The sequence below is a fragment of the Nothobranchius furzeri genome, chromosome 8 (genome assembly GCF_043380555.1).
Source record: "Nothobranchius furzeri strain GRZ-AD chromosome 8, NfurGRZ-RIMD1, whole genome shotgun sequence".
Taxonomy (NCBI): domain Eukaryota; kingdom Metazoa; phylum Chordata; class Actinopteri; order Cyprinodontiformes; family Nothobranchiidae; genus Nothobranchius; species Nothobranchius furzeri.
Window position 1 is genome coordinate 70,954,783 of NC_091748.1, and position 22,376 is coordinate 70,977,158.

Sequence of the window (22,376 nt, forward strand, 5' to 3'; positions counted from 1 at the left end):
ATCTTGAGAGGTGCTATAGAAAAGATCTCTCTCTCTCTCTCTCTCTCTCTCTCTCTCTCTCTCTCTCTCTCTCTCAATTCATGGACTTAAATATTAATGTTCTGATTTTATTGAAAAACTTGTTCTGTAATAGTTCCTTTACTATTGTGATCAAAAACATTTAATCTCAACTCTGAGGCTGCTCTGTAAATAGTTTTCAAATAAACAATACACATAGCAACTTCTGATCAGACTTAAAATAACGTATTGATGTAAACTACACCCACTTCTGGGTTAGGCCACACCCACTTCTGGGTTAGGCCACACCCACTCCGAGTACAGACACAGATACAGATAGTGGTGTACTCGCTCATCCCTATTGGAAAGGTTACACAAGGTTCATAATTTACATTAGTCACAGGAAAACTAGCTTTGTTCATACATTTTGTTTCTATAATGTCTTTTGGAAACTCATATTTTATGGTCTGTACCGAGTCCTTCAGGTTTCCACAATAAAACCCATTTTTTTCTCTTTAAATTGTTTTTGACACAAAAGAGCAGATCCTAGAGCCACTGAAGCACAGCAGGATAAACGCAGTCTCCAAGCTCTTAATAACAGTAACGTCTTCAAGTACTAAGAAAGGTATAGAAATGTTGTGGCAGATTAATCCTACTGTGAAGGTAATTGGAATAAAGCTACCAGAACCATAAAAAATCACCTGCAGGAAAACATCAGCTCGAAAACACATCTCGGTACCTTTTGAACTCATGTTCAGGGAACAAACACACATGTGACATGCAAACTGATGTCCTCATATTCCGTGTGTTTCCTTAGACGTGCACACTTCCTGCTGCGAGAGACGGCAAAAGAAACAAACAAGCAGAACCCCCACCGACTCCAGAAAGACATCTGGATTTTATTTACACAACAAGAGACAGACTCAACCTCTTTGTCACATAAACAGGTAGAGACTTACATCTTGGTTGCTCATATCCCAGTAAGGTCTCTCCCCGTACGACATCACCTCCCAGGTGACGATGCCGTAACTCCAGACATCTGAAGCTGAAGTGAACTTCCTGTAGGCGATCGCCTCTGGAGCCGTCCACCGTACCGGGATTTTACCTCCCTGAGGGAAAGATGAAAGATGGAGTCAAAGGGAAGAGATAAAGAACAGAATAAAGAGAAGTAAAGCCTGCAAGGAAAAAAATGGTCATGGATAGGGACTCTGCTTCCATTTGCACTGAACAGAACCCACGGATCATGTAGCCCAGAAAAAGAAGAGAAATCTAGTAATTTAATGTTTAATCTACAAGATTATTCTAAGAAGGCAAGTGAAGAACTCTTCACTCAAGTTCAACGTGATCAATAAACGTTAGCCAGAAAGAGGATGGGTTTTGGAGGGTCTTGGTGAGGTTTGGGATGCAGATTCTGATTGGTTGATATACTCGTGACCTGCAAAATTTGATAGATTCTGATTGATCTCAGTAAATAAAAAAGACCATATTATCACTATTATTATTATTATTATTATTATTATTATTATTACTAATATTATTATTATTATTATACATTATTATAATTGTTATTATTATTATTATTATTATTATTATTATTATTATGAGTAGTAATCATTATTATTGTCATTAAAGACCAAGTTCACTCATTTTGTCAACATATCTGAAGTGGTCTCAAGTATAAATGAATGTCTTGTGAGTTGATCTCTGTGGGTAAAAGCTCAGGCGCTCCTGTTTCAGGAAGTAGAAGTTGGCCAGAGGAGAGGTGAGCAGAAGGTAGCAGTTATAAGCCAAGATGGGTGAGTCCAATAACGCCAACCTTCAGCGTGATCTGAGGTACTTTTCTAATGCAGGAAATAGGGTAGAAAGACTACTTCTATATTTAACCTGCATGTGAGACTCAGAGTGCTCGATCCTATTCATAACATAACAGTACAAAATGGTTTCTCAGTGAACTTGGTCTTTAATATTAACAACACCATCAACGTTGTTTTAATAGATTTTTTATAGCTCCTTGACAATGGTGCATTTATGGACATAAATAAAAAATGGATTATTGAGTTTTGGATCTGCCAAAAAACTAATTAAGCTAATCCTGCTAAATATTGACCAATTCAGATCCCTGGAAAAATAAGTACTATGAGCAACACGTTCCACCATCCACAATCCAGTCATGCTGAATGCTGTAGGTCACATAAGGTCATGATGTGAAGTGTATAGACAATAATTTGTTTATTCGCATGAAAGTTTCAAAAAGTAACAATTAGAACTAGTTTTCTAAAGCCTACCTTTATTATTTGAGCCCAGAAAAATCAAATGTTTCATGTAATGCACATGGTTTATAAAGATAAAGCCTTGAATCTTTATTTAAATAAACTTTATATAAGTTATGTTATTTTACAGCCTGTTCAGCTATCCAGCACTTTAGCCCAAGACATCTATTCAGATTTCAGGCTGCAGAGCGAGTTGAGAGGATGTGTGTTCTCTCTTACCAGAGAGCTGGTGTAGGTGGGGTCAGAGGTGTCCTCCTCCAGATACCGCGATAGGCCGAAGTCAGACACCTTACACACCAGATTACTGTTTACCAAAATGTTTCTTGCTGCCAGGTCTCGGTGAACGTAACTCATCTCCGCCAAGTACCTGCAACATCCACAGGGATTTACTGTGAGTGTGTGTTATTGGCTGGGTACTATAGTGGAATTGTGTGTGTGTGTGTGTGTGTGTGTGTGTGTGTTTACATGAGTTATCACTGGCAGCTACCTTCAATAAAACAAGAATGAGATGGAGTATTTCTCTCTCTCTCCCTCTCTCTCTCTGTGTGTGTGTGTGTGTGTGTGTGTGTGTGTGTGTGTGTGTCTCTTATCACAGCCTGTAGTAAAACACTGATAGGATATTGTTTGTGGGTTTGCATGACTTCAAGCTGCCAAGTCGACATCTTTGTGTTTTTTTATAAATATCATAGCCTACCATACAGGAGGTAGAAGTGTGTGTGCAAGAAACCCACACACACACACACACATGAGCAGACAGAAGGAACAGAAACTTATGAATCCCAGTAAGAGGGGAGCTGATCTTAGCATAAAGAGATGAGTCAGAAAACGTTGTGTGTGTGTGTGTGTGTGTGTGTGTGTGTGTGTGTGTGTGTGTGTGTGTGTGTGTGTGTGTGTGTGAGCACCTAATTCCAGATGCAATTCCCCTCAGCATTCCGACCAGCTGGATTACAGGAAACTGTCCATCATTTAGCTGTAAAACATTGAAGCGTGAAGACATGAATCCTTTTATCAGTTATTTATCACTTATTTAAGGGCAGCTTAGATGCTGAGTCAGCATGTTTCAGCATTAAAGCAGGATTGGAATAAAGCAGAAAAAAGAGCTTAATGAATCTACTGATGTTCTGGTGTCTCAATACGACTATATATGAGCAGAAATATCAGCCAGGATGCTGATTTGTCTAACAGGACTAAAATATTAACAATTAAGACACTCTGAGATTTAATTACATGGTTTTTAAAACCCTTAAAGCTCAGGCTCTGTTGGAGGAGGAACTTTTCCACCACTGATCAGCCTAATTCTCACAAATATCCTGAGACAACCTACGGATGTTCAGGTGATCGTGGTTTTACAGAAGCTGCTTCTAATTTGTCCTGATGAGGTATAAATAACATAAACTGTAAACCTCCATGGAACCACTGAAAGCCTAAAACCCTTCCAGCTCCTAATAAAAGAGCACATTCCTACTGGAGTAGTGTCGACCTGACACCTTGAATCCATCCATTATGTTTTACTTTTGAACAAAGCCGTTTTATGACTATTAAACCAGGTTCTTTTTGCTTCGGACATGAAGGTGTCTCGAGTTACCTTTCACATGTTTCGACTGCTGTCTGCGGTCTTCTTCAGAAGTGTCACAGGTGTTTGTGTGACGCGTCTTAATCAGCTGTTCTTCTGGTGGGCGCGACCAACCCGGATCTGTCAGATCCCGGTTGGTCGCGCCCACCTCCGCTGGCTGGTCTTTGGAGAACATGAAACAGGAACATGAACAGAGACGAGGGGGCCTATCAGCTGTCTCGCACCTGGGATTCCTCGCACCTGATAGACGCGTCACACAACAACCTGTGACACTTCTGAAGAAGACCGCAGACGACAGTCGAAACATGTGAAAGGTAACTAGAAACACCTTCATGTCCGAAGCAAAAAGAACCTCGTTTATTATTTAAAAAGAGGACATAATGAACATTGTAAAGGGTCGTTTTATGACTTTTGGGTCTCTTTCATTTATTATTTACTTCTACTTGCACCTTAATATTGCCTTTATTTCGTATAATTCTTGTTTTGCAGCATTTTATTGCAACTACCAGCCTGAGATTTATGCCAAAACAGCCTAGAAGACAGTTTTGGTCAAAACAAAATGATTTGAGCTACAGCCACACTGGAGCAACGGTACATGCATAGTCACTGTTGATCGCAATCATCGCTTTGTTTTGTGTTCTTACTTTTGAATCTTTGTACCAGTGTTTCTTTTTCTTACCCCCCCCCCCCCCCACACACACACACACACACACTGAAGTAACAGTCAAAGGCTTGTTTCTTTTAATTCACTTTATGCATCAAACTGTGTCATTGATGCTCCAGTAGCCTCATCCTTCTCTAGGTGACCACATGCAAGCTGGTCACACCAAGACACAAGCATCACTGAGATCGAACATTGTGTGTGTGTGTGTGTGTGTGTGTGTGTGTGTGTGTGTGTGTGTGAGAGAGAGAGAGAGAGTGAGTGAGTCATCTGATGATTTCTGAGTCAAATTGGGTCACACTGAGATTCAGCCATCAAAGCATTTTTCTTTCTGTTTTTAGAGGCGCCTGCAAAGGAGGCCAGGATCAAAGACATGGACGGACTGAGAGACAGGGTGGCAGGATGAGGAGGGAGCTGCTCAGGAAGGAAAAGAGTGGAGGAGAAAAAGGGGAAAGAACAGCAGGTTTCTGTCTTTCAGAGTCCAGTCTTCTGTTGTCGTTCAGCTCTGGTGTTTCAGATTTTCAATCAGGTTGGTTTAAATACAAATGCAGTTAGATGTTTGTTTTAACTGGATCAACTAAAACTTGGAAAGTAAAATTAAAATGAAGATACTGATAGGTTCTCACCGTGTTCTCCGTTCGTACTCAGAAGTCAGGATTTCTGAGCTCATATTTGGATTTATCAACAAAACCCCAAAACTTGGAAAATTGTTAATCCAGACCAATAACTTTGAAATCCAACATGGCTGCTTCTCACAAGAGTAGTATCGATTGTTGCGGTAATTAAATGTTAAAGTTCACATTTGCATTCCATGAAATCAATATATCTGTGTTTCCTACATTACGAGCTTTTGCTGCTAAAAGTAGCACGATACTGGTAGCTAATCCCACTGGTTTTAGGACTTGGTCCAAATCAATCGTCTAACATCTAAGGTAGTTTGAACACTGGGTGTCCCAGTTTTGCCTTTAAACTGAGGATTTTTGAGGATACACCTGAATTTCTGGAAAGAAACAACGTTATTATGCTTCATACGCGACATTACTTTTGATATTATGATGAATTCCCTTAGGCCCAGAACATGGCAGCAATTAAAAATTCTCAGATGATTTTCAAATTGTGCAAACCACATATGGCAATGAAAAAAACTATGAACATAGTGTAAAAACTACACACAAACGTTCCCCGGTCAAACAGGAAACCTCAAAACACCTCTCATGTGAAAAACAAACATGGTGGTGAAGTGTGAATTGAGTTCTTCTGATTGGCTACACGTCACATTCCACATTCGGCATACTTGTTTGTCCTCCAAGTTGGGATAAGACGATCACGTTTGATATTCCCGATTTCAATTAGAGCATTCCCGGAGTGCTTCCGCAAAGACCAGAGCACTCTTAACACACCACACATGGCAGGAATATCTGATAAGATCATTTTTAGAACCATTACAGTAATCAGAGGCATCCTTAACACTAGGGCTAGACTGATATATCAGTTGGCCTATATATCGCGCCGAAACATGAGATTTTTAATAGAATGGCATCGGCCAACATACCTCTTTAGTAAAGATGATTTAAAGTCAGACACAGACTGGTGCTGTAGCAAAATTACTCAAAAAATAATTTCCAATCGAAATGTATTTTATTTAGCAGTTTTTATAGTTTAATACTTGGTCAGTTCACTGATATTTTTGATGAACTGAGTAAGTGCATAAAATGAAGGTTTAATAGCTGGTTAAATTCAGTTTTCAAAAACAAATTCAGCTTCTGAAATCTTGTGCATCAACTGATGTTATTTGTGACATTTTAGCATGAAAATAAGATGGAAAACATCTAGATATCGGCCACAAAAATAGGCCCAATGTATCTGCAGCACTAATCGGCTATGACCTTAACCTTTCGGCATTGATGTCAGCAATAGAAAAACCAATATCGATCGACCTCTACTTAAGACTGTCAGAAAGGGAGAGTTTGGTCAAAAATGGGCATATTTATCTGGCTGTGAGAACCGAGTTTTTTAGAAGCCTCCCAAAAACCATGGAATTCTTGGAATCTAGAAAAAGATTCCATCACATTCTTAGTGATTTCCATCTTCCTCATGCTCTCGGGACACAATTTTTGTGCATTATAAGAAAGTACAGCTAAAAGATCAGAGTTCTTACACAATGCCATCTAAGCGCTATCCTTTTAACAATTTAAAACCAACATGATGCCTTTTTAATTTCTATTTACCAACCCACCTACACACTAGAGATGGGTCTTAAAGAGACAGGAGCTAAATAAAAGTGAACTTTTCAAACATCGTGAACATCATGCTTTAGAAATAATAAGGTCTGTTAAGTTTTAAAAACGTACCCTCAGAAATGAGTCCAAAGCTCCATTCTCCATAAACTCTGTGATGATCATTGTTGGCCTGCTTTTGGTGACCACACCCTCCAGTCTGATGATGTTCGGTTGGTCAAACTGACCCATGATTGATGCCTCAGCCAGGAAGTCTCTCCTCTGCCTCTCTGAGTAACCCACTTTTAGGGTCTTAATGGCCACTGGAATTTCCTTTTTCCCAACAGGTTTCAGTCGGCCTTTGTACACCTCGCCAAACTCACCTGAGAATAAAATAAAAACAATAGAAGTTTAAAGGTGCGAAATGGAAGAATGTAGTCAGAATGGCCTCCTGTGGTCAAATTTGGTTACTGCAATTCCCGTTCCAAACATTTTGCAGCTGTTGCTAGTCACGGATAACTGTCAAAAGATTCTAGATTACAAGCAAAGACGAGTCACACCAAAAGTTGATTAGTAGATAAATACATTGTTTTATCAGGTGTTAGCATTCAGGTGTTTTATGATAGGGAGCACTTACAACACTTATTATGGTAATATTTCTCCAGCATTGCAGGAACTGTGGTTGTTTACCGTCTTGCTGTTATAGTTCTGAACGACTCTTTAAAGGAAGTAAAACGGCACCATTGACTCATTATTCACTGGTAATTGAAAAAGTAGCCTGAGATATTTTTAGAGTTGACCATTTACTTCCAATTCATCAATAGCATTGTGAGCTCAACGTTAGCCTCTAGCCTGCTTCACCCCATATTAGAGTAAAACAAAACAATGCCTTGGCTTCTTAGGGCTACAAGAAATAACTTCTAGGTCGCTCCTGTTTACTGGCTTTGGTTCTTTAAACAACTCTGAAGCTTTTCGCCTGCTGGTATTGAATTACAAACGCCGGCACTGCAGCGTTAGCTAGGCGGAGACACAACCTCACAGACCCACTGATAGTAAACACAGACTATGCCCCTCTTTTTGTTTTTTTTCTTTTTTTGAAAGAAGAACTGATCACCCTCCCAGCCAGCTGAGAAAGAAATGTGCTACATTTTAACCTTCCTTCCAAAATGACTGAGACATCAGACTGTTTTGTTTTTATTTCACTATAATCGTTCTTACATAATGCTCCTTCAAGTTTTAAAGTGTAAAACATTTGTATCCATTATAGGAAAGAAATTAGACTGACGACAAATTGGAAGGTAAGAAAAACGTTCACGAGATTATTTAATTCCTATTTCATATCTTATTTTAAGGCATCTTCATGAAAACCAACAAAACATGAACAGAAAAAAGCACACGGCTCTTTGCAGAGACTGCAAAAAGGCTTTACGATGGAAGCAGCACACTCCACACAGTCATAGCCTGCATGTCCACCACGGCAGATTGAGGTTGTAAGTTTTGCTCAAAGGGCACATTTTCTCTGCAGACCGAATGAACAACAAAAAGTAAATCCCTTCAAAAACTGCTCTCAGGGGTGAGAAAAGGTTGTGCAGTCGAGATGGCAAGCACGATCAAAAAAGGATAGCATCATTATTATTGCTTGGACGTATTGTTTTGCATGTCCACTCTCAAATGTAATCTCTGGGTTAAAGAAAATAAGCTTAAATTGTATTTATTTATTTAGATCTTTAATAAAGCAGGAAATAAAACTCCTGACATTTAAAATATCCTCTGAAAGTATGCCCTGGCTGAGGCACAAAGCAGCCTAGAACACACACACACACACACACACACACAAACACACACACACACACACACACACAAACACACACACACACACACACACACACACACACACACACACACACACACACATCACAGGAGACCAACAACAAAACCATTAATACATCTCAAAGCAGCCATCACAAGTGATGGTAAATAATTAAAATCTGGTGTTTATTAATTTAAAATGTTTAAAGACCAAGTTCACTCGTTTTACAACACATTTGCTGGGATCTCTTAGCCTGGCAAGCCAGACTAAATAAACAAAGCAAGAATTTGGTCTAGTTCACTAGGCTAGGGATCTCTAATATATAATGAAGGCCTTGTGAGATGATCTCTGTGGGAAAAAACGCTCTGGTGCTCCTATATCAGGACCTGGAAGTTAGCCAGAGCAGAGGTGACCAGGACAGGGCGGGTTTTGGAGTCTAATTTCATGATATTCAGATACCTCGCCTCTGATTGGCTAACAGCAACGCAATTCTATTGGCTCTGTTTGCTCTGCAACGTGATGTTTTCTGTCCACAAACAACACAAGCCTGAAGGAGTTCTCCATTTTTTGTTCTTTTTTTACACAGTTTGGTAAAAAAAAAATTTTTTACCTGACGTGTTTCAGCTAAAATCTCTAGCCATCATCAGAGATCGCCGATGTTGGTGGCGTCCCTTTTATCCGAGGGTAACAGAGGACGATGCTGCTCTCTGCTCAGGGGTGCCTCCAAAAAATTGGAAACGTGTGTTTTTTTTTGTTCTGAATATTTTTTACTCGTTGTATTATTATTTATTTAGTTTTACAATCATATCTTGAATAAATAAGATACATTTATGATTTGAGTGAACATTAATATGAGATATTAACACTGGCTTTTGTTGGGGGGGGGGGGGGGGGGGGTCAGCAATTTTCTAGGGGTGGGCATCCCTTGAGGGCGCCATTGCCTCTACTGCCCTCATTCTCTTTGCTGATGACACATTTCCATGCGTGATCCAATGTGACTACTCCATCTTCTCTCTTCCTGTTTTGTTTCCTTATTTCTTTGGCTTCCTAGATCCATCTTTTGTAATTTTGCCGTTCTGTGTTTATTTATCCGTGTTCTGCCCCAGCCCATCATATGGTTTTCCCTTGTGCAGTGGTTGGTTACGGCTGATTTCTTTATTGTACTTTCTGCTTCTTGTTTTGCTGCTCTTGTGTGTCTTCGACTTGTTTCTCTCTCGCTCTCCTTTCTATGTCCTATTGTTCGCGTGATGAGTTGGCGTCCGGTTTCTCCCATGTACGTTTTATTGCAGAGTTTGCATGGGATTTCGTACATAACTCCACATTTTTTATCTGCTGATAGCTGAAGGAGTTCTGCCATGTTGTGAAGTTGCTAATGCTAACAGTTAGCTTCTACTGGTCAAGATTTTCTCTGCTGTTTGCTGAACCTTAAATCAAAAACAGCCTTCTCTGTCACGAGTCAAGATGAGTGATTTCATGAATGTTAAGTGTGACGTAGATCTTTGAGGCTTTATAAATCTTAGACTTTAATTTCCATCAGAAGCTAATGCAGGAAATAAATGTCTTAAACTCAAGAGAGACGGAACATATTTCAAGTGAAAAACTGTTTCTCATAGAACTTTATCTTTAAAATAATTTAATGAGATTTCAGACCTAATTTAATCAGAGGCGAGGCTGCATGGTGGAGTGCCTTTTTCCTAACTCTGCAGGAACCATTGCATTGTCAAAATGAGACATTTTATTCCTCTGGAAATTTAAGAAGGCTGCAAATTTAAAATTAGGGATAGAACCAGGAATTTTGTGTTAAATGTGCAAGGGCTCATCAAAACGATTTTCCCATATACTCAGCATTTGATTCAGATGTTCTGCACACATGTTGGGATTTAACTCATTTATAAGGATCTCAACATGTAAAATAAAATGTCTTATCAAAGAAGTTATTTAAAAAAAAACATGTTTTGCCTCTATAGAAGGAGCTTTTGCTATTTCAGTTGAAAAAGAGAGAGTACCAATCTTTTATACTTAAATACATATTTTTTTGTGCTCGTCAAACACGTGTAAGCTCCTCTCCCTTCCCGGGTCATCAGAGTTTTTACACCTCTCTCAATCCGTAACTCTTATATGAACATTTCTGTCCACAAGAAAGGTGTCCCGTGTCTCTAGGACATACTGAGTGAATTGACCTCACACATTAGGAAGCAGCGCTACAGTTTACAAGTTTGGGACCTAGACTGAATTTAAAGACCTGATCTGATAGCATCTGAAGACATCTAAAGAGCTGGCCCCTGTGTTTACGGGCATTTTCAACTCCTCGCTGGAGGCATCTCATGTGTCTGCCTGCTTCAAGACCTCCACCATATTCCATGTCCCCAAGAAGCCGAGGATCAGTGGACTCAGTGACTACAGACCTGTGGCTCTGACATCTGTGGTCATGAAGTCATTTGAGCAGCCTTGTTCTCCCCCACCTCAAGACCCTCACAGTGCTCCTCCTGGACCCCCTGCAGTTTGCCTACAGAGCCAACAGGTCTGTAGATGGTGCCATCAACATAGCTCTACACTTCATCCTGCAGCATCTGGACTCCCCGGGTACCTACGCCAGGATCTTGTTCGTGGACTTCGCCTCTGTCTTCAACACAATCCTGCCAGACCTCCTCCAAGACAAACTGTCCCAGGGGAACGTGCCTGACCCAATCTGCAGGTGGATCACTGACTTTCTGACAGACAGGAAGCAACAAGTGAGGTTGGGGAAATATGTCTCGAGCCTGCGGACCATCAACACCGGTTCCCCTCAGGGTTGTGTACCCTCTGCTCCTCTCCCAGTACACCAACAGCTGCACTTTCAACCATGAGTTTGTCATGCTTATCAAGTTTGCAGACGACACCACCGTGATCGGATGGGGATGAGTCTGCCTACAGAATGGAGGTCAAATGGCTGACATCCAGAAGGCAACAGAGGTTGTTGTGGATTTTAGGAAGCACTCTCCCTCTCCCTCTCCCCCGTAATCCTGGCTGACACCCATCACGACGGTGGACTCGTGTCGTTTCCTGGGCATCACCATCATCCAAGACCTCAAGTGGGAGCCCACCACCACCTCCTTCATGAAAAAAAGGTCCAGCAGAGGATGAACTTCCTGAGGCAGCTGAAGAAACTCAACCTGCCAGCACAGTCGATGAGGCAGTTCTACACCGAGTCCATCCTCACCTCTTCAATAACCGTGTGGTATGCTGAAGCCACCATCAGGGATATGAAAAGACTGCAGCATGTTGTGTGCTCTGCTGAGGTCATTGGCTGCAAACTCCCCTCCATACAGGACCTGTACACCTCCAGGACACTGAGGCGAGGTCGGATCACAGCAGACACGTCTCACACTGGTCGCAGTCTCTTCGACTTGCTCCCATCTGGCAGGACGACATCCGACCACAAAAACTGTTTCTTCCCTCCGCGGTCGTACTCATTACTGACAGTCGTAGACCTGCCCACTCCAGCTGCTTTGTTTCAGTCACACGGCCCTGTGTTTTGTTTGCACCTGAACTGACCTGCTCTGACCAGTGCCTACACTGACTTGTATAAAATAGCTGCTTCTCTAATTATCGATGCCCTATTTTTGACAGGATCTGGGGTGAGTCAACACCTTTCTGCTAATCATGCCACAAGTCTCTGCAGGTGGGCAGTTCCAGAGAGCGGCCATTCCTAGCTCAGTGGCCTAGTGGTAGAGTGTCCACCCTGAGACTGGGAGATCAGGGTTCGATTCCTGGTCGGGTCATACCAAAGACTTAGAAAAAATGGGACCCAATGCCTCCCTGCTTGACACTCAGCATTAAGGGGTTGGATTGGGGGTTAAACCACCAAATGGATCCCGAGCGCGGCTCTGTCTGCAGCTCACCGCTCCCCCAGGGGATGGGTCAAATGCGGAGAATAAATTTCGCACACACATCAGGGTGCGTGACAACTAATGGGAATTTAACTTTAACTTCCTAATCTACCGGTCCAGCGTTTATAAGGAGCTGGGAGATCACTTCACCTCGCCGGATGATTACTCACCTAGGGTAGCTCTCGCCAACTACAGTTATAGTATTGTCACGGCTGCCAGCCTGAAGAGGGAAAAAGCAGCCAGGATCACCCAGCTCTGGTGATCGGCCGGACACCGCCCCTCCTCCTCCTCCCTTCCAGGCTGCTGAGGAGCACAGCTGAGCTGAATCCATCTGATGACCAACTCCTGAGATAAAAGAGCTGTGCCTTCAGCTGTCTGGGAGACAGCAGTGCAGGGGTTCTGCTGTTCTCCGTGATTCGTTTTGTTTTAACCCCTTCGTTCGTTTGTTCGTTCGTTCGTTCCTTCGTTTTGATGAGTTTAACTTTTAAAGTTTAAACTCTTGAGTGATCCTGTGGGATCTTGTGTTTGTGTGTTCATTTGTTTTAAAGGTTAACTTCGTTTGTGGAATAAGCTTGACTTCGGTTTTAAACACCTTCGTTTTAACCAGGTGTTTTAATAGTTGATCATTCGTCTTTTAATGTTAACCTTTTTGAGAGTTTGTGTGTGTTGCATTATCTTTATAATGCTCGTCGTCCGTTTTGCTCGTTTTTAGAACCTTTTTATAACAACAAAACCCTTTTAATATCCACTTTCCAGTTCTTAGGTTATCCCCATCCTTCACATTTTACCATCTCATGTCGGGGACGTAACAAGTAGCTAAAGCCTTAGTCCATGTTTTTGTGCTCTCGTGTGCTTTATTGTTTGGATAAACGTCGCCCTGTTCTCTCCAGGATTCCTCGCCTTAGACCACCTCTGCAATAACCTGGACAACTCATTCTCCTGATCTCCCTCCTCGCCTGGAACGACCCGCTCTCCCACTGCTCACCTCCTTTGGATTACGGATACCCGGACGCTTCGCCTTCCCTCGGATCTCGGATACCTCAGCCGCTGCTCCCCCCAGCCCTGCCTGCTCCCCCCAAACTCCTGACTTTGCCCTCCCGTAGTAAGAACCACAGAAACTGAGTTTGAGTTTTTCCCCTCTGCCAAACCCCTCACCATTGTCTATTCCCACAGACCCAGCCCAGAGCTGATCTCAGCAACCACCGTCTGTCTGGCGGTGCACCCTCAGTTCTCCTTTAAAACAAACTTTTGTTTCTTCCTCCTACGTTTCAGTGCTTGATTCTGCATGTCTTGTGTCAGGAAACTCCCCTCAGTCATGACAATTTTATTGTCATTTCATTGTGTTTATTTCTTAATTCTAATTTTGCTTATCATTTACTTTTTCTTGCACCGAGTACAGGTTCCTAATGTTGTGATTCTCCTATGGCAAGAAAACCCTTCCGATTCTGATAATAAGCACAAAAAAAATCTTCAATTGACAAGAATACACTAATACACAAAATGGCGAAACACATTTTTAATATTTATTTTTCAAGACAAACTAATATTCTTTAATAATAAAATAGGTGTGGTCTCTAGTATGAATAAATGCCTGGTGAGCGAGATCGATGAGGGGGCGGGGGACACGACAGGATTTGGAGACTTACTATTTAATATTCATGAAATGCAAACACCTCATCTCTGATTGGCTAAAAGCAACACAATCTCCCGCTGCCTCCTCGCTCTGCAAAGTTGATGTTTTATCTCCAAAAATAACCTGGAGGAATTCTGCTGTGAGGTGGAGTTGCTAATGCTAACGGTTAGCTTCTACTAGTCGCGGCGCTCTCTGTTTTCTGGATGCTAAACCAACAACAGCCTTCCCCATTGTGAGCCAAGATGGGTTAGTCCATGAATGCTTATTTACAATGTGACGTAGATCTGTGTGGGGTTTTTCTGATCCGTCTATTAAACTGTTTCTAAACTGTGAACCAGTCAGTGGCCTAGAGGAAGAGTGTCCGCCATATGTACTGGGAGATCGGGGTTCAAATCCCGGTATGGGTCATTCCAGACTTAGAAAAGATGGGACCCAATGTCTCCTCACTTGACAATCAGCATTAAGGGTTGGATTGGTGGTTTAAACCCTTAAATGGTTCCCGGGCGCAGCAGTGTCTGCAGCTCATCGCTCCTCCAAGGGATGGGTGAAACGCAGAGAACAACTAGTGGGACTTTAAATTCTAAGTGAATGAGACCTTTACGTAAACACGTCCATCCATCCATCCATCCATCCATCCATCCATCCATCCATCCATTTTCATCCGCAGGTAGCAGGGGCAGTAGCCTAGGTCAAGAGGCCCAGACTTCCCTCTCCCCAGCCACTTGGGCCAGCTCCTCCGGGGAAATCCCAAGGCGTTCCCTGGCCAGGTGAGAGACGTAGTCCCTCCAGCATGTCCTGGGTCTACCTTTAGGCCTCCTCCCAGTTGGATGTGCCCGGAAAACCTCACCAGGGAGGCGTCCAGGAGGCATCCTGACCAGATGCCCGAGCCACCTCAACTGTCTCCTCTCGATGTTATTAAAAAGTAAATTGTAATATGTTTCCTTTAACCTTTGTTACACGGATCAGGTTGTTTGTGTGTCAAGAAAACCAAACTGGCTGTGACCTCGCTCGGTGCGGGGATACGAGACGTCTTTTGTCAAAATAAAAGCAGCGCTAAGCTGATGGAGGACATGGAAATGGAATCTTACTTCAAAATAAAAGTCCCAATTCCAGAGATGAAAATGGGTGTGTGAATAATGGATGAGAGATGGGAGTTGGATGACAAGCAGAGCTGTTCTGTCTCACAGTGATCTCTGCTCCACATATCAGCGCTCATTAAAACTATGGTGTGTCAGAGCTGTAAACTAGAACAAGCACAGATGGATGGAGAACAGAGAAAGGCTCAGCTCTGGCGGCTGGATAGATCTATATTGTTTCTAATACGTTGAAAAGGGATGGGACGTATTGCTTTATCCTGTCATAGAAATAATGCATTTCATGATTTTTGCACAGTCCAAAAAGTGCTTTCATGAAGGACGTTCCTTACAGTCAGACTGATAGCAACAGGAAAAGAGAGGGTGTTATCTCAGAGGGAGGGAGTGAGGCAGTGAGGTGGGTTATTTTTATTATCTCCTTAGGGTTCTTCTGGGTTCCTTTTATCTTTCCTCCTCAGTCTGTTGTTCTGCTTTCCCTTCCGTGGTTCTTTGTTTAGGATTCCTTTATGCACAAACAAACTAAAACTCTGGAGGGTCTAAATCACGGAGAGAGAGCTGAAGAACCAACGAAGTATCAAAGGAGTACGAAGGGGAATAATAACCGTTCTTAATTTCAGCTCAAAAGAGATTCGGGGAGCTTCGGAGAAGCTGGAAGTTCAGCCACAGACTGGAGTTTTCTCCTCCTTCCTCCATCATTCCCATCCCTCCTCCATCACCTCCAGCTGAGGTGAGAAGCACCAAATGGAGGGATTACCAAAAGCCCCTCAAAGTGGCTCAACAGACCAAAGCCCAAAGCTCATACTGGCCGTGATGAGGGTCTGGATCTAGTTCATGACCTTTAACACCCGGGGGCCCAGTGGCTATTTGGCTTTGATTAGTTTTGGTCCTGTGTTAAATAAGTTATGAGTTATCAGGGGCGTACCATCTGAAGCAAAAACAATCCTCAATCTTTCATGAGAGGAGAGAAAAGACAAATATTATCTTGTAAAATAAAAGTAACAGAATCTGGAGCAGATTACAGATTATAGCAGTAGGGGATGAAGCTTTGTGGTTTGAAAGGAATAACATACAAACATGCTTTTGATTTTGCAACTTGAATGGTTTTCATATTTAGTCATTTTCATTGCATATTTTCTTTTTACTTTCATTTCTTTCACATTGCTGTTTTCACTAAAACTCACCGGGTCTTGTTACCTTTTAGTTTTTTACTTACGTTATCTTTTTTTTTTTTTTACTTTAGGGAAATAAAGTCACAGCATTTCTATTGTGTGCATTTCTTGTACAAAGTAAAGTGAAACTGAACTGAAAACATTGCGAAATAATTGTGTTTGAGCACGTGTAAAATGCAGAGACAGCAGTGGCTCAGGACGGCTCTGATTGGACCGTCCGGTTGTGTCTCACCGGACCACCGAACTCATTTACCTGGATTCTCAACACATTCTCACTCCCAGCACGTCAAAAACAAACGCTTGGTCAGCCACCCTCCGCGTCAGACCCCAGACGCCAAAAGTGCCCTTTTTCGTCACTTATGTGCGAAAAGGGGTTTTTCCCTTTTCTAACTGCAGATCCCAATGCAGCGTAAAACTGACGTGATGGGATGTCCGCTGATGCGGCACCGAACCAGCTCATTTAACCGCACCTAAACCTTAACGTTTCACTATTTATAACCTTCCCCTCACCCTAACCTTAACCCTCTGGCTACCTAAAACGTTACTCTCACTGTGATCAAGCGTTTGTTTCCCCTGCATTCTGACTGTGAATTTTCGTATTTGCCGCCCAAGGGGAACGTTAGAACATACCATCTGGCGAGGGGGAGGTTACAAATACCCTCTACTTTTAACCTCCACCGTGGTAGTTGAAACCTCCCCCTCGCGTTGGCTCGGTCCGAACCCGACCAATGACGAGGCGGCTCCCGCCGTTCACTTCATAGAGCCGGCTTTTAGAGCGACCGACACATCACTAACGTGTTCGCTAGCAAGATGGTTAAGGTTAGGATAGGGGTGAGGGGAAGGTTAAATAAGAGGATAAGGTTAGGGCGAGGTACAATGAGCTTGTTTGGTGCCCTGGCTGCGGACATCCCATCATGTCAGTTTTACGCTGCATTGGGATCTGCAGTCATAAAAGGGAAAAACCCCTTTTCGCACATAAGTAACGAAAAAGGGCACTTTTGGCGTCAGGGGTCTGAGGCGGAGGGTGGCTGACCAAGCGTTTGCTTTTGACGCGCTGGGAGTGAGAATGTGTTGGGATTCTTCACGCAAAAGACAATCATGTATTTAGCAACAGAACACCACTGGTGTGAGAGGTTCTCCGCTCAATAATATCAGAGGAGAAACAGCTGGCTGCTACCACTTCAACTTTAGGACCAACTACTAGAGTCCCAAAGAGAAAAACACCATTTGAAGTCACAGACAATAAAAGTTGTATGGACCTAGAAAACGGCGACTGGTGTTTAGCGCTCTCTCACTTCATCTGGCATTGTGGGTATCCGGTTCCGGCAGGATACCCGAGGGGAGGGTGAGTGTTCCGTGACCGTGTTTGCGTTCAAAACCTAGCTCATGGGTAGGGAAACCCTGGTCCTGGAGAGCCACTATCCAGCACATTTTAGAGGTCGCCCTGCCTTATAACACCTGGCTTTAATCAGCAGGTGATTAAAAGGCTTCTGCAGAGCCTGATGAGCAGTTGAACAGATGATTCAACTTTGTTGAAGCAGGGCGACGTCTAAAACGTGCTGGATAGTGGCTCTCCAGGACCAGGGTTCCCTACCCCTGACCTAGCTTGTTCTGCAGACTCACCATAACAGCTTTAATGTTAAATGTTAACCCTCTCAGGCTCAAATAAGTTTTGATAAGAGGACGAACAACTAAGTCCTTCAAGGGTACTTTTGAGTTAAAAAAATGCTCATGAAATACGTATGTGGAGTAACCAGGAAGGTTGGTTTTAACATTGCAAATCTGCAACGCCTGCCTCCAGAGGGTTAAGTGCTTAGTGGCCAAACTGCAATAAAGTGCAGAAAAAGCTGCAAAATGACAAAAATTGAATTATAAAATGTCTTGGTCACCCAACATTTTGTAAATGTAATAATTATACTTTGGCAGCTTGCAGGAATCATTTGGAGCTTTTTTTAATTCATTTGTTTGAAATGAAATATTAGGTTTCTAATGGCACTTAAACTGGCAGAAAACACCAAACAAAACAAGAGCATAAGTTTTTGTTACCGTCAGAAGAGAGGAGGGGATAAAAGGTGTAAAATCTCACATTAAAAAATAGATTTTTATTTGTTTTCGTTGGCGTTTTGTTGTCATTGTTTCATTGTCAACCCTCAGAAAGGAGAATTCCTGATGAGGCTTTGGGCCCAGCTCTCTCCATCTGCAGAACTTCACACTACATTTTTACAGTGAGAACGCTGAGAGCAACAGAGAATCAAAAGGCAGTTTTAATTTATTCCAGTGAGCATGAATAAAACATGCTGACTTCAAATGCAAAAACAAAAAAATCTAAATTATAAAACTGAATTGAGTGTTTCCAGATCTTTCTCACCGACTCAGGAAGAGAAGCCCAGTCAGACGTTTCTGAGTGAATCTGATTGAAGAGATGGTTAATCTCATTAAATCAACCAAAGTAACATTTGTTTTTGCACATGCTTCCTCTTTGAGGCAACGTTTCATCATCATGATGCAGAACTTTGAGCCTTTAATCTTTAAGTAAACCTCTTCAGAGTGAACTCATAAAACAGAATGTTTATTTTGAGTTCTCTTTTGGATATTTTATAGAAACAGGAGAAGCAGGAGAAACCAGCGAGAAAACAAGTGCAGATCTCTACCTGATCCTATCACTTCCTCTATTTTGACACAAGACGGGTCGATTTCTTTGGCGAATTCCCGGACTGCCTCGTTGGGGTCTTCGTAGGTAAAAGGGTCGATGTAGATCTTGACCCCTGGTGAACTTCGGCCCTCAGAGAGAGTGGGAAAGGTCACGGTGGGGGTGGGACCACTGAACATGTCTGGTCTGAGCGTGACTTCTAAAGAGAAAGTTTAATAAATGAGCACTTTTGCAGAGATCAGTGGAATTATGTTAGGAATGACAAAGTAAAGGTTGTTTCTGAACCTCCTGTGTTGTACTGCTGCAGCTTGTCACCAAACACACTCTCCTTCATCTGCCTCCTTCTGCAGAAAGAAATTCAATAAAGATACAAAGAAAACATGAGTTTTACACAAAAGCTCAAACTGTTGTCTGAATAAAATGCAAATAGGTTTTTCAGACAATTTTAAATGTACTTAAAATGTAGTATTAGGGATTTTTTTACACCTCTTGTTTAAAGGGGACATATTATGACTCTTGTTAACTTATAAAATTCCTGAAACCAATAGCAAACATGTATACAAAGTAATTTGCACTATATCCATCTCACATAAAGTGATTTCAGCAGTTTTATTCTTGACATTTTCAGTACATTCCAGAATGAGTCGTTTAGGGGCTCTAACGAAGGCGAAAGGTGCCCAACACCCGTTTGATCAATGCATTTGCAGTGGTTTCCATTAGGAATGAATGCCTCACAAGTTGTACTCTGAGAAAAAAAAACACACCAGTGCACAATTTCCATGAACTAGAAATGAGCCACATCACAGCTGAGCTTCAGACGCAAGGATTTGGAGTCTTCTTTTCCTGATATTTGGACACTTCCCCTCTGAATGGATAACAGCAACACAACTCTACCACTAACTCCAATGTTGATGTTTTATCTCAACAAAAAACAGATGACAAATAACACAAGCCTGAAGGAGTTGTTCCATGTGGTGGAGTTGATAATGCTAACGGTTAGCATCTACTCTCTGACATATCAAAATGGATGAAATCCCACCATCTCCAACCCAACCTCTCTAAAACTGAACTACTCGTCATCCCAGCAAAACCATGCATATAGCACAATATCTCAATCCAAAATGACTTCCTATCTCTGGCTCCTTCAAAGGCAGTTCAAAATCTGGGTGTTGTGACTGATGAACACCTGAGCTCTAAAGATCATGTCGCCTCTGTTGCTCGTTCATGCCGCTTTGCGCTGTACAACATACGTAAGATCAGACCATACCTAACACAACATGCCACCCAGCTCCTGGTGCAATCTACTCTCATCTCCCGCCTCGATTACTGCAATGCCCTTCTAACTGGTCTTCCAGCCTGTACTGTGAAACCTCTTCAAATGGTCCAGAACGCAGCGGTGCGTCTGGTCTTCAATCAGCCAAAAAGGGCACAAGTCACCCCTCTGTTCATTGAGCTCCACTGGCTACCGCTAGCTGCACGCATCAAATTCAAATTGCTAACACGAGCATACAAAGTCTGAGATGGTACGGCTCCCATCTACCTGAATCCTCTTGCAAAGGCTTACGTCTCGTCCCGGCCGCTCCGGTCATCACAGGATCGTCGGCTAGCAGTGCCAACACCACGCTCAGGACAATCCAGACTCTTCTCATGCATCGTTCCACAAATGAGGAATGACCTTCCAAGCACTACAAGAACTGTGGCTTCCTTTTCAATTTTCAAGAAACTCCTGAAGAACCTGCTCTTCAGAGAGCATCTTCTAAACTAGCACTAGTTGGTTCTTATCAAAAAGGCATCAGACGCAATCATGTGTGTCCACCCAACCTTTCTTTGGAGACCCTCTTCGCGGATCTGGAGGTCAGGGAGGTTGGATGACCTCTGGGCACCGAGGTTCAGTAGATTAACCGCAGCACCGATGCTCCAGTCCAGAGATGTTGCCGGACACACAGGATGGAACGAGTTTGCATCTAGAGCAGCTGTTTCTGAATAGCTGAAGGAACCGTTTTGCTGTGTCAGCTGTAGGCAGCTTTTAGCTTGTCAAGAGATGCGGTGGCTAGAGAGTTTTTCTCCGAGGGCCAGTCAGAGTTAGCTCAACTAACAGGATGCTGAATCTTATAGAATGCTGGAATGCTGGATCACTCCCCAGTGATTCTGTTTTAATATTCTCTTATTATGATTTACTTCGCCAATCGGGACGTGCCATGTTAAGGGGTGTTAACAACAAACCCTCAGAGCATCACACCTTCTTTCAGATACAGGATGCTCCAATTTGTGGCTAAGAAAATATCTATGTCATTTTAACTTTAATTTATCTTTCAGGAACATTGTGTCTGACTGTAGATAAAGATTCACTTGTTAAACCAAACATTACTGATCATCATAATAATATTCATTTCAACATCAGTAATTCAAGCACAGATTAATCAACCTCATTAATTTAAGCACAGATTAATCAAAACATTATTATTATTCATCAACCATTATTGTTCATTCAACCGTATGATTATTTACTATTTAACGGTTCAGTCCTTTATTCTATGCAGGACAGCCTAGATAAGCAGACAGGCTTGGCAGAGAAGAACCTTGAGAAGGAAACATGATGTTGACAACACGTTATCATGTGTTCAGAGCTGCAGAACCTTCTGCGGTTGTTGGAAAGAAGAATGTAAAATCCACGTTAGAGAATGGAATTCATGTCTGTAGATGACCGGTGGCATCTGTAGGCAGGGGCGGAGCTTGATATGTGCAACATGTGCGGCCGAACAGGGCGGCAATCTGCAGGGGGCGGCATTTAATTTCCTTTTTTATTTTTATTTTTCTAACAAAAAATTTTTTTTTAGCATCAACCAATACATAAACAAAACATAGAAATTGCATGTTCTTAATAATAATAGTGATGATAATAATATTTCTGTAATAAAAGCACAACAAAGTGTAACCCATATCAACTACTCCCTGTCACATGACCCACGTCAGCTGATGTGAGGTCCCTCTCCTGATTTGCTCCTTCCATGTTGCGGCAACCATGAAAGCTGGCTGTGGGGGAATACTTCCGGGCTAAAAACAAAGCGTTTTTCTCCCCTCAATTCATTTATACTCTCATTTTACCTCAGCGGTAAGTGTTCTTAACATCTACCAATAACACCCTTTTACTTGTCAGTGACCAGTCGATCGTTTTCGCTATAAAAAATGACCTTGTTCGGCGGAGTTCCCACCGCGAGCAGAACTCCGGTTCAAAAACGTTGTTTTTGAAACACTTTTATTTACTTAAGCACTTTAATGGGCTTAACTTGAAACCAAGAGCAATCGAATGATTATTATGTGTTGCCTTGAATTCGGCTATGCTGTCTGTCAGACAGTTGTTTTCCTTTATTGTTGTTTTTGTATTTGTTTGTAGCAAACGCTACTGGAATGTATAGATTGAGCTACGTAGCCAA

The 22,376-nt window shown here is 42.2% G+C and overlaps 1 protein-coding gene across 3 annotated transcripts in view; it reads right to left on the reverse strand.

Moving 5' to 3' along the window:
- LOC107392953 (ephrin type-B receptor 1) overlaps nucleotides 1–22,376 on the reverse strand; it is a 182,102-nt gene that overhangs the window by 27,999 nt on the left and 131,727 nt on the right. For all 3 annotated transcript variants that reach the window (XR_011521423.1, XM_070554283.1, XM_054752090.2), the window contains 6 exons: nucleotides 19,228–19,286; nucleotides 18,944–19,141; nucleotides 6,853–7,100; nucleotides 3,170–3,237; nucleotides 2,487–2,634; nucleotides 957–1,106 (listed from right to left, as the gene is read on the reverse strand). Coding sequence is in view for 2 of the 3 variants with exons in the window: in XM_070554283.1 (XP_070410384.1) it covers nucleotides 957–1,106; nucleotides 2,487–2,634; nucleotides 3,170–3,237; nucleotides 6,853–7,100; nucleotides 18,944–19,141; nucleotides 19,228–19,286 (871 nt within the window). In the remaining variant the exon portion in view is untranslated. The remainder of the gene's footprint in view (nucleotides 1–956; nucleotides 1,107–2,486; nucleotides 2,635–3,169; nucleotides 3,238–6,852; nucleotides 7,101–18,943; nucleotides 19,142–19,227; nucleotides 19,287–22,376) is intronic.